Consider the following 14,454-nt stretch of genomic DNA (forward strand, 5'->3'; position numbering starts at 1 on the left):
ATCAGTTTTGTTTGGCAGTGATTCAAACGACACAAATAAGTTTCTCTGTTCATCTGTGGCATATAACATTTTTATTACCTCATATTGTAAGCAGCATGATTTGTTTGTGTCACTGTAATCTGTAAGCCACAGTGTAATTTATTACAATTAATTAATTGTTTTGGGGAAATAAATCTTGAATTGCATGTCCCCTTTTCATTAACCGAATCCCATCCAAATCGCCCATTCGCTGTGTTTGATACAACTACACTTGTCTTTGTCATGAGTGCCCTTTTTTCCTTGCTCCGTCCGTCATGAGTTCAAAATTGTTGAAATGGCTCTGAGCACTATGGGACGTAACTTCTGAGGTCATCAGTCCCCTAGAACTTAGAACTGCTTTAACCTTACTCACCTAAGGACATCACACACATCCATGCCCGAGGCACGTCATGAATTATTTTGTTGCCTAGGTAGCAGAGTTCCTTAACTTCATCTCTGTGATGATCACCAATCCTTAACTTCCTCGTCATTCTTATTTCTGCTACTTTTCGTTATTCTCGTCTCTTCGATTTACTCTCAACCCATTTTGTGTACTGATTAGACTTTATTCCATTCAACAGATTATGTAACTCTCATCCACTTTCACTCAGGACACCAATGTGACCAGTGAATCTTATCACTGATATCCTTTCACCATGAATTGTAATTCCACTCTTGAACCCTTTTTTTATTTCCGTCATTGATTCTTCGATTTATAGATTGAACAGTAGGAGCGAAAGACTACATGTCTCTCCTACACCCTTTTTAATCCGAGTACTTCGTTCTTTGTGTTCAGCTCTTACTGTTCCATCTTGGTTCTTGTACATATTGTATATTAGTTCTTTCCTTATAGCTTATCCCGGTTTTTCTCAGAACTGAGAATATCCTCCAGCATTCGCCAAGGTCGAACGCTTTTTCCACGTCGACAGAACCTATGAACGTGACTTGATTCTTCTTTAGTCTTTCTTCCATTATTAACGGCAACATCCGGACTGCCTATCTGGTGCCATTACCTTTCCTAAAGGCAAACTGATCGTCATCTAAAACATCCTCAATTTTCTTCCCAATTTTTCTGCATATTATTCGTGTTTGTAACTTGGATGCATGAGCGGACAAGCTTACTGTGCGGCGATTCTCGCACTTGTCGGCTTTCTCAGTCTACAGAAATGTGTGGGCGATGTTTTCCCAAATGTGCGATGGTGTATCACCAGACTTATACATTCACACAAACGTAAAAAGTAGTTTTTTTTTCACTTCCCACAAATGATTTTAGAAATTCTGATGGAATGTTATCTATCCCACCGGCCTTATTCGATCTTAAATCTTCCTAAGCTCTTTTAAATTCCGACTGTAATACTGGATCCCATGTCTATTTTACAACGATTTATGCTTCTATCCTGTCGCAGCTTGAGACGAGTCGTCCCCATCGTAGAGGCCTTCAAAACATTCAAACCATCCTCACTCTTCTCTGCATCTAGCAGTGGAATTCCCGTTGCACTCTTAACGTTACTACCCCTGATTTAATTTCAGTCAAAGCTATTTTGTTTTTCTACATGCTGGGTCAGTCTTCTCGATGAGCATTCTTTTCCGATTTGTTCACATTTTTCATGAACATATTTTACCATAGGATCCCTGCGCATCCTATTTATTTCATTCTTAGGTGACATGTGTTTTTGTTTCTTGAATTTTCCTCAACATTTTTGTGCTTACTTGTTTTATTGATCAGCTGAAATATTTCATCTGTTATCCATGGTTTCATCGCTGTTACATTCTTTGTACCAACGTTTTCCTTTCCAGTATGTGTGACTGCCATTTTTAGAGATGTACGTTCCTTTTCAACCCAACGGCCTAGTGAGCTGCTCTAAAAATCTAACCGACTACCTAGAGCATACTGTAGATCAGTTCGGGACATGGCTGAAAGGTGATACAAGTAGCTGTTTTATATCAATCAGTTGTGGGTCCCCTTTGAGGGAGGCGTGTCAAGATCTGTATATATTTTAAAGTGCCTATACAGTAACTTATCTGAGAAGATAAAGAGTCTGTCAAAGGGGATTTTTGCTAAGTACACCGATTACACCAGACTGAGATAAGAGACTCGTCACTGAATCTTTTACGGTTTATATAGGCCGTGGCCCGACTGGTGTGCGCCCACCACGTGCACTGTCACCATGCAGCACCTCGCCCTCTTCATGTTGTGCCTCTTTGGCTCCTCCCTGGCCAATCCCGCGTCGACCAGGTTGTGGAGGCAAGGGAGCAGCCGCATCATTGGAGGCTCTGACGCCGACATTGCCGACTACCCGTGGCAGCTGTCCTTTGAGTACAGCGACTCGCACATCTGCGGGGCATCCATCATCGGCTCCAACTGGGCGCTGACGGCCGCTCACTGCGCTGACCAGTTGAATGTCCTTCTGATGAGTTTCCGAGCGGGATCTTCAATTCGTGGAAGCGGTGGTACCGTTCGCAAGGCAGGTTCCGGCTACATGCACGGATCCTACGACAGCAATACGCTAGATTATGATGTTGCCGTCATCAAGGTGAGTAGCAGTTGCTGAAGATGTGCGTGACCAAATTAATTAAAAGTTTCTTCGACTGTTCCTCTAAAACATACGTTGCGTATACTTCCCGTTTCTCCAAAATGAACTAATGAGTTATCCATGTCTTGAAGCTGAATCTCAAGGCTGTGCAGCATTGAATGAAACAGCAAATATGGTTCGTTTATGTTTTCTCCATGTTTCCAGAATGAGATTTTCACTCTGCAGTGGAGTGCGCTGATATGAAACTTCCTGGCAGATTAAAACTGAGTGCTGGACCGAGATTCGAACTCGGGACCTTTACTTTTCGCGGGGAAGTGCTCTACCAGCTGAGTTACCCAAGCTCGACTCAGGTCGCGTCCTCGCAACGCTACTTCTGCCAGTACCTCGTCTCCTACGTTCCAAACTTTACAGAAGCTCTCCTGCGAACCTAGCAGAACCAGCACTCCTGAAAGAAAGGATATTGCGGAGACTTGGCTTAGCCACAGCCTCCATGTTCCTGAAATGTTTGGCGCAATAATACGTAGCTATAATCACACCGTAATGCAGAAGTTTCCGTCGCTGAAGGTTACTCATCAATGTCTCGAACCGTTTTATAAGAGCCGTTTAGGAAACTACACTGGCAGCAGGTGTGCGAATTTTTTTAGTGTTCCACCAGTTCTAATCTAACGATATTCAGAAAACAATAAATCTTTTGTATGTACTCGTACTAGCTTAGCGCCCAGTGCTTCGCTCACGTTGACTGCACGGTTTGCACAGATTTTCTTTGGATTTCTGTGTTGTCTACAAATTACAGCCTCGTGTGAACTTTTCCGGCTAATTAAAGCGATAGAAACATGGTCTTTTCCGCGTGTGCTTCTGACCAATACGCCATTCTGGTAACTGGAATCGCAGACCTTTTTTAATGTTGTCTTTTGGGTTCTTGTGATGGCGTTTCTATAGTAACTAAAGTTCTCTAACACGTGTTTCTACAAGTCAAATAATATTTGTGCCACCAATACTGTTTGTGTGAACCTATACCTATTCACACTTTTTGTTTACTCCACGTAAAGAGGGGACTGGGTGTTTAGGTTCAAATGGTTCAAATGGCTCTGAGCACTATGGGACTTAACTTCTGTGGTCATCAGTCCCCTAGAACTTAGAACTACTTAAACCTAACTAACCTAAGGACATCACACACATCCATGCCCGAGGCAGGATTCGAACCTGCGACCGTAGCAGTCCCGCGGTTCCGGACTGCGCGCCTAGAACCACTAGACCAACGCGGCCGGCGGTGTTTAGGTTGTCTTCTTAATTTCATCATCATCATCATCATCATTGTAACAGTGGTTAGACTGGATTGTGTAAAACACTGGACCGTGTCAAAAACTGGGACTTGTACGGGCGCTGATGACAGCGGTGTTGAGCGGCCTACAAACCAAATATCATCATTATTCACATAAAGACATAAAAATACAAAAAAAAATATTCTTACAAAGTATCGTGATGCTGCGGATAGTCGAATTCATCTTTACTCCAGTTCAAAGAGCCTAATTTAAAATCCTGCTCATGATAATCTTTTCTGCATACTTTTCAGATACTGTCCGCCCCCGGTAACTGAGTGGCCAGAGCGACAGAATGAAAATCATAAGGGCCCGGGTTCGATTCCCGGCTGGGTAGGAGATTTTCTCGACTCAGAGACTGGGTGTTGTGTTGTCCTAATCGTCATCATTTCATCCCCATCGACGCGCATGTCGCCGACGTGGCGTCAAATCGAAAGACTTGTACCCGGCGAACGGTGTACCCGACGGGAGGCCCTAGTCTGAATGAATGGATTCAAATGGCTCTGAGCACTATGGGACTTAACATCTGAGGTCATCAGTCCCCTAGAACTTAGAACTACTTAAACCTAACTAACCTAAGAACATCACACACATCCATGCCCGAGGCAGGATTCGAACCTCCAACCGTAGCAGTCGGGCGGTTCCGGACTGTAGCGCCTAGAACCGCTCGGCCACCGCGGCCGGCTGGCCGTAGTCACACGACATTAATTCATTCAGTCAGTCACTGAAACCAATCACATAAAAGATTCGGCAGTTCTTAATATCATCTCCCAACGTAAGAATACGTTAAATGTGGACAAATTCTGCGATTTTCTCTTCTATAGTATTGTTCTGTTCTATCATTGGAAAAACTGATGTCAGATGTTGCAGTCTCATTTCAGAGCTATTCCAGTCACACCACAAAATTCTCCCTCAGGCATGGGCGTGTGTGTTGTCCTCAGTGTAAGTTAGTTTAAGTAGTGTGTAAGTCAAGGGACTGATGACCTCAGCAGTTTGGTCCCTTAGGAATTCCCACAAGAAAATAGTATTATATGTATTATAGACTACATTGCGTCACGAAGTATGCATGAAGGAAGACGATTGAGAGGTAAATAACAATGGAAGGGAATATCAATACTAATCGTTATGGGGAAACAGACACAAAACCTTCAGCATCCCTTCCAGTCTTCAAGTACTTATCTAAAGTCTCGGTAAGGAGACATACCTGTTACCTAAGTTTGCTTCAATGTTGCCAGGCCCTTGGATCCCTGCTTGACCCGAACGCTCAGGCCGTCAGCCTGCCCTCTGACGGCTACGACCCGGAAGGTGGTCTCGCAGTGACGGTGACCGGTTGGGGAACCACGTACACGGACGGCCCAGCAGCCAGCACCCTGCAGAAGGTCGACATCAGCATCGTGGACCGCAACACCTGCAGGAGCGTCTTCGCCAACATCAACACTGTGACCGACCGCATGGTGTGTGCAGGCGAGGCCGGCAGAAGCGTCTGCAACGGAGACTCCGGCGGCCCCCTGGTCAGCGGAAGCACCCAGGTGGGCATCGTCTCCTGGGGGAATCCAGAGTGCGAGGCCGCCCCCGGCGTCTACGCCAACGTTGGCAACCTGCGATCCTGGATCCGAGCTGCAACTGGTGCCTAAACCTCCATGGCTCTCTGTTCTATTGCTCATAGCACAACGGCAATTGGTGACCTCGCCGTAAAATGCCTGTAATCTCGCAACGGTGACAATCTTGACAATAACATTCCAGTTGCACAAAAATGCCGTATGTTTTATAATAAAGATTTGTGTTAAAATTATTTCTTTCAAACTTGTAACACTTCGTCTCCTTATTTACCTTGTTGTCAAAAGCAAACCTAGTTAACAGCATGCCATTTCTTTAGTAGCTTGACATCGTTATCTGAGTTTGCTTCAATGCTAATGGAATTATAATATTGCAGATAGCGCCTCAAAATAGATAATTTGATAGCCGAAGAACATAAAATTACGTGAATACATGTGGTTTTTCAATTCAGGTGTTCACAGGCAAATTGCAATGACAGCGTCTTGCTAATCTTCGAAGCCTCATATTAACAGATAAGGTATAAATATCTTTAAAGGGAAGATCTCACATTATAAAATTCTGTTCAAGTTAATAGTTTCACTGACCTGATCAGTATATGAGTTCATGATATAGCTTCTAAAAAACAACAGGTCCTAAAGACAGCAATAATAACTGCAAGTAGAAGATATTAAAATATGAGGAGTGCAATAAACCAACAGGAATTCCCCCTACTTATACCTCCCGAGGAGATGACGAATGTAAAATTAGAGAGATTCGAGCGCGCACGGAGGCTTTCCGGCAGTCGTTCTTCCCGCGAACCATACGCGACTGGAACAGGAAAGGGAGGTAATGACAGTGGCACGTGAAAGTGCCCTCCACCACACACCGTTGGGTGGCTTGCGGAGTATAAATGTAGATGCCGATGTAGAATATGTACACTTAGAACATCAACAGTATATATTATTCACTGGTTTCTAACGACCGTTTAACAAACTCAACACAAATATATATAGAATTAAGTTTACGAAAGTAAAAGATCGATGACATTGAAATGTGTGTGTATATTCGACAAGAAACAACCAAATTGACGACAAACAATGCACACACTACTGTCACCAAAAGTACACAGAATGGATTAGGTATATTCAAATCATTCAGGACATCATAAACTGTGTACCTAATCATTCCAAAAGTACACAGAATTGGTGAGGTATATTCAAATCATTCAGGACATCTGTCCCCATTTCGTACTGACGAAACAACCGTCTGACAAAATCAGAGAAACTGTACCGTATCCAAACTCACGATGCTTAAGACATCATAAGGTCATTGAAATACCTCTTAAAAACATAAAACAGGCTCAGAAGAGAGAAATTGGCTGCAGAAGAAGAGATGCAACAATAAGGAAATCGAAGTACGTCAAAATCTTTCACTTCGCTCTCACCAGTTGTCATCCAGATGAAAGAACAAGATCCAAACATTTTTATTCATCAACAATGGACCATTCTGTATTAGCAGAACAGCTCACCTGAATGTTGGTAAACATTTCTTAGCATGGTCATGTTCGATGCATTTGATTTTCTCATTGACGAGTGGACTGTTGTAAATATGTAGAGGTCAAGCAATGAGCCATTTCAACCCATGTATGCATAGGTCGTTATTTTTCTTCACCTTACATAAGGCTAAAGAGGTTGACTTTCTTTGTTTTTGCTTCGCTTTATGTATTTTTGTTGATGTAATGTACGTTACTGTTACGGAAATGAAATTTTTTATCGGAAGTGGAGCTTTGTTTTTAATACACTCCTGGGAATTGTAATAAGAACACCGTGAATTCATTGTCCCAGGAAGGGGAAACTTTATTGACACATTCCTGGGGTCAGATACATCACATGATCACACTGACAGAACCACAGGCACATAGACACAGGCAACAGAGCATGCACAATGTCGGCACTAGTACAGTGTATATCCACCTTTCGCAGCAATGCAGGCTGCTATTCTCCCATGGAGACGATCGTAGAGATGCTGGATGTAGTCCTGTGGACCGGCTTGCCATCCCATTTCCACATGGCGCCTCAGTTGGACCAGCGTTCGTGCTGGACGTGCAGACCGCGTGAGACGACGCTTCATCCAGTCCCAAACATGCTCAATGGGGGACAGATCCGGAGATCTTGCTGGCCAGGGTAGTTGACTTACACCTTCTAGAGCACGTTGGGTGGCACGGGATACATGCGGACGTGCATTGTCCTGTTGGAACAGCAAGTTCCCTTGCCGATCTAGGAATGGTAGAACGATGGGTTCGATGACGGTTTGGATGTACCGTGCACTATTCAGTGTCCCCTCGACGATCACCAGTGGTGTACGGCCAGTGTAGGAGATCGCTCCCCACACCATGATGCCGTGTGTTGGCCCTGTGTGCCTCGGTCGTATGCAGTCCTGATTGTGGCGCTCATCTGCACGGCGCCAAACACGCATACGACCATCATTGGCACCAAGGCAGAAGCGACTCTCATCGCTGAAGACGACACGTCTCCATTCGTCCCTCCATTCACGCCTGTCGCGACACCACTGGAGGCAGGCTGCACGATGTTGGGGCGTGAGCGGAAGACGGCCTAACGGTGTGCGGGACCGTAGCCCAGCTTCATGGAGACGGTTGCGAATGGTCCTCGCCGATACCCCAGGAGCAACAGTGTCCCTAATTTGCTGGGAAGTGGCGGTGCGGTCCCCTACGGCACTGCGTAGGATTCTACGGTCTTGGCGTGCATCCGTGCGTCGCTGCGGTCCGGTCCCAGGTCGACGGGCACGTGCACCTTCCGCCGACCACTGGCGACAACATCGATGTACTGTGGAGACCTCACGCCCCACGTGTTGAGCAATTCGGCGGTACGTCCACCCGGCCTCCCGCATGCCCACTATACGCCCTCGTCCAAAGTCCGTCAACTGCACATACGGTTCACGTCCACGCTGTCGCGGCATGCTACCAGTGTTAAAGACTGCGATGGAGCTCCGTATGCCACGGCAAACTGGCTGACACTGACGGCGGCGGTGCACAAATGCTGCGCAGCTAGCGCCATTCGACGGCCAACACCGCGGTTCCTGGTGTGTCCGCTGTGCCGTGCGTGTGATCATTGCTTGTACAGCCCTCTCGCAGTGTCCGGAGCAAGTATGGTGGGTCTGACACACCGGTGTCAATGTGTTCTTTTTTCCATTTTCAGGAGTGTATTTCAGCAGATATGCAATGAAATTAGGGACTATTATGGATTATGTGATGATTTACTTGTAGCGACACCTTTAGTTGCTTGGATTAGTGGTCTTTGGCTGGGGTAGGAGGTTTATTATGAATGACGACGGGTTGTGCTGAGAAATTTGCTACTTTATTTGATACGCTGTGATAAGAACTTTTTGCCTGTAAGCGTTTTTCTGTGTGGGTAGTGATATTTATCAGAGAAGACACTTTTGCTTATGTGCTGCTTTTGCTTCTCCTAACAAGTTTTCTTTCTCGTGTAACAGGTTAATGATTCTTTTGATTTTTCAGCATAGCTTAACATATATAGTTACGCATAGATGTAAGGCATTTCTTTCTTACCACTTTCTGTTTCTTGCATTAGGTCAGGTTAAATGCTTTTTCTATTGCAAGTATTAGTTAGCATCTGCATAGAGTAAGCATCTGTGTCCACATTTTCACTGCCATTATGTTTCGTGAAGACTGGCGGTTTTGTGTAACAATTTATTTTGACAGGTACGACAACAATTTTGTGCATTATCATTTATTCCCTTCCTTCATCCATTTCTTTCTCAATAATTGCTCGAGAGAAAACATTTTGTAGGAAAAAGTATTCTATTTTATTATTACATTGTAAGTAAGACAACCTTAAGGAAGCATATAATATAGTAACTGTATTTTGACATGTTTTTGAACCAAAATGCTACGATCCTTACTTTCAATACATATCTTGTATAAATACAATGTATTACTCATAACACTGTGTAACAATGACGTAAATAATTCATGTAAAGTACCAAAGAAACTGGCACAGGCATGTGTATTCAAATACAAATATATTAAACAGGCAGATTAGGCGCTGCGGTCGACAACGCCTATATAAGACGACAAGTGTCTGGCCCAGTTGTTAAATCGATTACTACTTGCTGTTGCAACGGCACGTTATCAAGATTTAAGTGAGTTTGAACGAGGTGTTGTAGTCGGCACACGACCGATGAGACACAGCATCTCCGAAGCAGCGACGATGTCCGGATTTCCACTACGACCATTTCACGAGTGTACCGCGAATATCAGGAATCCGGTAAAACGCCAAATCTCTGACATCGGTGCGGCCGGGAAAAGATCCTGCAAGAACGGTACCAACGACGACTGAAGAGAGTCTTCGAAAGTGACAGAAGTGCAACCCCTCCATATATGGCAGCAGATTTCAATGGTGGGCCATCAACAAGTGTCAGCGTGCAAGCCATTCAACGATACATTGTCGATATGGGCCTTCGAAGCCGAAGGCCCAATCGTGTACCCTTAATGACTACACGGCACGGTCCTTTACGCCTCGCTTGGGCTTGTCACCATCGACATTGGTCTGTTGATGGCTAGAAACATGTTGCCTGGTCGGACGAGTCTCGTTTCAAATTGAATGGAGAGGACGGATGTGTACGGGTTTGGAGGCAACCTTGTGAATCCACGGACCTGCATGACAGTTGGGGACTTTTGAAGCTGGTGGAGGCTCTGTAATGGTGTGGGACATGTGCAGTTGGAGTGACATGAGACCCCTGACCCCTGATACATCTAGATACGTTTCTGACAGGTGACACATACGTAAGCATCCTGTCTCATCACCTGTATCCATTCATGTCCATTGTGCATTCCGACGGACTTCGGCAACTCCAGCAGGACAATGCGACACCCCACGCTTGCAAATTTGCTACAGAATGGCTCAAGGAACCCTCTTCTGAGATTAATCATTTCCGCTGGCCACAAGACTCCCCAGACATGATCATCATTGAGCATATCTAGGCTGCCTTGCAACGTGCTGTTCAGAGGAGATCTCAACCCCTTGTACGGATTTACGGACAGCCCTGCAGGATCCATGGTGTCAGTTCCTTCCAGCACTACTTCAGACATTGGTCGAGTCCATGCCACGGCACTTCTGCGTGCTCACGTGGGCGCTACACGGTATTAGGCAGGTGTACCAGGTTCTTTGGCTCTTCAGTGTATATGCTTATATACAACCTTTGTGGTAATTTGTCCTTGAGCTATATGTTGCGGACTTGTCTTGAATGCCACCATCAATCTCATTCTGTTACGGAAATTTACTTTAGATATTTGCGTATCCATGAGATAACTCACACACATTCACATTTTTATCCTAGCTTATGTGTCCACTCATTTGTAACAATGTTTGTCCAACTCCCTCGTGCAATGTTTTTGTAAATAACTCAGACTGCCAAAGGTGGGAAAAAGCGAACCACATGGCTGATTGCTGGTGCGCTCCATGCTGTATGAGATGTCGTGCAATAGAATACACTGGCAAGGTTGACTTCAAAACCAGAGGTAAGGTATTCCACAGCATAATACTCCTCAGAGTCACTAGCAAAATGAAACGTCGTAGTGGGGAAACAAGCGTGGGGCACGTCCTGCCTCCTACCTTCGACCCATGCAAGAGCAATAAATCTGAAACGCCCACTAAACCCGCTGGACAGAATAGGTAATTAAGATTGTGGAAAGGGCCAAATAAGGATGGGGTCAGTTTCACCTTCTAATTGTAATTTATCGTAATTTAATAAAACATTTACAAGCAAAGCGGCAAATAGCCGAACCTTTACCAAATGCAACTCTTTCACAGTTGAGGGCCTCCAAACTAGAAATCTTAACCAATCAGCAAGATAAAAATCCAATTAAACTAGCAATAAAATAATTTTAAAAAATCTATCACAGCTGATTAGAAAGCCTCACAGCAAGGTAGATAGAACAAACACAAGCAAAGCGCAATACAAATGGATGAAGGCCACAATTACGTTTCAAAATTTTAGAATATATTACCATAGCCTTTTAAAGTCGGAAGGCCACACACTTTAAAAACAAGAAATCTTAAAAATCAACAAGGTAAAATTGCAATAAAAAGCAAATAAAAAATAAAAGAACACATATCACGGCTAAGTGGAAAGCCTCAAGGCAAAGCAGATAGAACAAGCGTATCCAGGGTGCAATACCAATGGCTGAAGGCCACAATTAAGTTTCAAAATTTTAAAATATATTACCGTAATCTTTTAAGGGAAGAAGGCCGCAGTGTTTAAGCTTGAAAGGTAATTTCAAAAAATAAAGTTGCAAGACTGCAAGCCCACTATTAATTTTGCTACACTTTTAAGAAAAAAGAAAAAAAACCATAAATTTTAAGTAGCTGAAAATAGATAATTAAGACCTGTGGGAAAGACAATAAAGACAACGGCACTGAGAAGCCTCCAGGGAGGTCGGTCTGCCCTCGTTCACTTAGGCGAGACAGCTGGTGAGCCCAACTACACTTGATCGGTCGGAACCCAACCAGGGGACAGCCACGGACCGACCGACACAGCGACTTGCTTCCCATCAGTCAGTACATGAGAACTCAAACAGAAAAAGTTACGAACGTGATAATCCACAATGGAGTATGTATTAGCTGTCAAAATTACACACCATGGTGGACAGCGACAACAGATGAGTAAACCGGAACACTAACGGCCACTTGGCAGAAAATTCCGCTGGTACACTTGAATTTGAAATATAGTAATATAGTTAGCTTCACCCAAAAGAACACTGCCTGAATTTACGTAAGTGCCCAGGGCAGGTAAGCAGAACACTAACGGCTACAAGGCAGAAAATTCCAATGGTGCACTCGAATTGTAGTCAACCAAAAGAGTTAATGGCACAGCATGGGGGCTACATTTCGGCAGCAGAAACACTCAGCCTTGCTCACAGGAAAACCTTCCCAACAGCAAACCACCGAAATGAACCACCACAACGTAAGTGGACGCGGCTTGCGTAATTGAAACCACTAGTCAACTGTGAACCATGAAGCTCGTAGGGATCGGACTGCTGCAGACACGCTCCGACACTACACGCAGGGGCTGCCAGCGGACCCAGCCGACTGCACCGCGCGGAGATGACTTACCTCGTCCGCAACAACCGACCGACTGCCGGCAGACCCCCTAGCCAAACTACACTCCTGTAAATTGAAATAAGAACACCGTGAATTCATTGTCCCAGGAAGGGGAAACTTTATTGACACATTCCTGGGGTCAGATACATCACACGATCACACTGACAGAACCACAGGCACATAGACACAGGCAACAGAGCATGCACAATGTCGGCACTAGTACAGTGTACATCCACCTTTCGCAGCAATGCAGGCTGCTATTCTCCCATGGAGACGATCGTAGAGATGCTGGATGTAGTCCTGTGGAACGGCTTGCCGTGCCATTTCCACCTGGCGCCTCAGTTGGACCAGCGTTCGTGCTGGACGTGCAGACGGCGTGAGACGACGCTTCATCCAGTCCCAAACATGCTCAATGGGGGACAGATCCGGAGATCTTGCTGGCCAGGGTAGTTGACTTACACCTTCTAGAGCACGTTGGGTGGCACGGGATACATGCGGACGTGCATTGTCCTGTTGGAACAGCAAGTTCCCTTGCCGGTCTAGGAATGGTAGAACGATGGGTTCGATGACGGTTTGGATGTACCGTGCACTATTCAGTGTCCCCTCGACGATCACCAGTGGTGTACGGCCAGTGTAGGAGATCGCTCCCCACACCATGATGCCGGGTGTTGGCCCTGTGTGCCTCGGTCGTATGCAGTCCTGATTGTGGCGCTCACCTGCACGGCGACAAACACGCATACGACCATCATTGGCACCAAGGCAGAAGCGACTCTCATCGCTGAAGACGACACGTCTCCATTCGTCCCTCCATTCACGCCTGTCGCGACACCACTGGAGGCGGGCTGCACGATGTTGGGGCGTGAGCGGAAGACGGCCTAACGGTGTGCGGGACCGTAGCCCAGCTTCATGGAGACGGTTGCGAATGGTCCTCGCCGATACCCCAGGAGCAACAGTGTCCCTAATTTGCTGGGAAGTGGCGGTGCGGTCCCCTACGGCACTGCGTAGGATCCTACGATCTTGGCGTGCATCCGTGCGTCGCTGCGGTCCGGTCCCAGGTCGACGGGCACGTGCACCTTCCGCCGACCACTGGCGACAACATCGATGTTCTGTGGAGACCTCACGCCCCACGTGTTGAGCAATTCGGCGGTACGTCCACCCGGCCTCCCGCATGCCCACTATACGCCCTCGCTCAAAGTCCGTCAACTGCACATACGGTTCACGTCCACGCTGTCGCGGCATGCTACCAGTGTTAAAGACTGCGATGGAGCTCCGTATGCCACGGCAAACTGGCTGACACTGACGGCGGCGGTGCACAAATGCTGCGCAGCTAGCGCCATTCGACGGCCAACACCGCGGTTCCTGGTATGTCCGCTGTGCCGTGCGTGTGATCATTGCTTGTACAGCCCTCTCGCAGTGTCCGGAGCAAGTATGGTGGGTCTGACACACCGGTGTCAATGTGTTCTTTTTTCCAGTAGCCAGGAGTGTATATGCACCAAACCAAAGATGGTCCACGGCGCAAATATCGATACACATCACTGCTGCCACACGTAGAAGGAAGAAGAACCACGACGTAACCACAACAAGGGCGGGAAACCAAACACAGATAGACAGCGAAGTTCACGAATAAGCATAATGGGGGGTGAGCACGGCTCAAAATCGTCTAAGGGAATGAGCAGCTGATGAGGTCGCAAGTGTAGTTTTAATGTTTTAATAAGCAAGCTCAGGGGAAATACTTTGAGAGTGTTAGGCCGTTCGGTTCTAGGCGCTTCAGTCTGGAACAGCCTGACCTCTACGATCGCAGGTTCGAATCCTGCCTCGGGCATGGATGTGTGTGATGTCCTTAGGTTAGTTAGGTTTAAGTAGTTTTAAGTTCTAGAGGACTGATGACCTCAGATGTAAAGTCCGATA

General features: G+C 46.0%; 1 protein-coding gene across 1 annotated transcript; it reads left to right on the top strand.

The window, feature by feature from the left end:
* The first annotated feature begins 2,186 nt into the window (after nucleotides 1-2,186).
* On the top strand, nucleotides 2,187-5,505 carry LOC126101429 (trypsin delta-like). The gene is made up of 2 exons (XM_049912089.1): nucleotides 2,187-2,552; nucleotides 5,107-5,505. The coding sequence occupies exons 1-2, from the start codon at nucleotides 2,187-2,189 to the stop codon at nucleotides 5,503-5,505; spliced, it is 765 nt and encodes a 254-aa protein (XP_049768046.1).
* The last annotated feature ends 8,949 nt before the right edge of the window (nucleotides 5,506-14,454 follow it).

Source organism: Schistocerca cancellata, chromosome 9 (assembly GCF_023864275.1).
Source record: "Schistocerca cancellata isolate TAMUIC-IGC-003103 chromosome 9, iqSchCanc2.1, whole genome shotgun sequence".
Classification (NCBI taxonomy): Eukaryota; Metazoa; Arthropoda; class Insecta; order Orthoptera; family Acrididae; genus Schistocerca; species Schistocerca cancellata.

What these genes read in the sequence shown, in the direction of transcription:
- LOC126101429 (XM_049912089.1), top strand. Translation starts at nt 2,187, where the DNA reads ATGCAGCACCTCGCCCTCTTCATGTTGTGCCTCTTTGGCTCCTCCCTG. An exon ending in ATGATGTTGCCGTCATCAAG is followed by an intron (nt 2,553 to 5,106) that starts GTGAGTAGCAGT and finishes CAATGTTGCCAG; the next exon opens with GCCCTTGGATCCCTGCTTGA.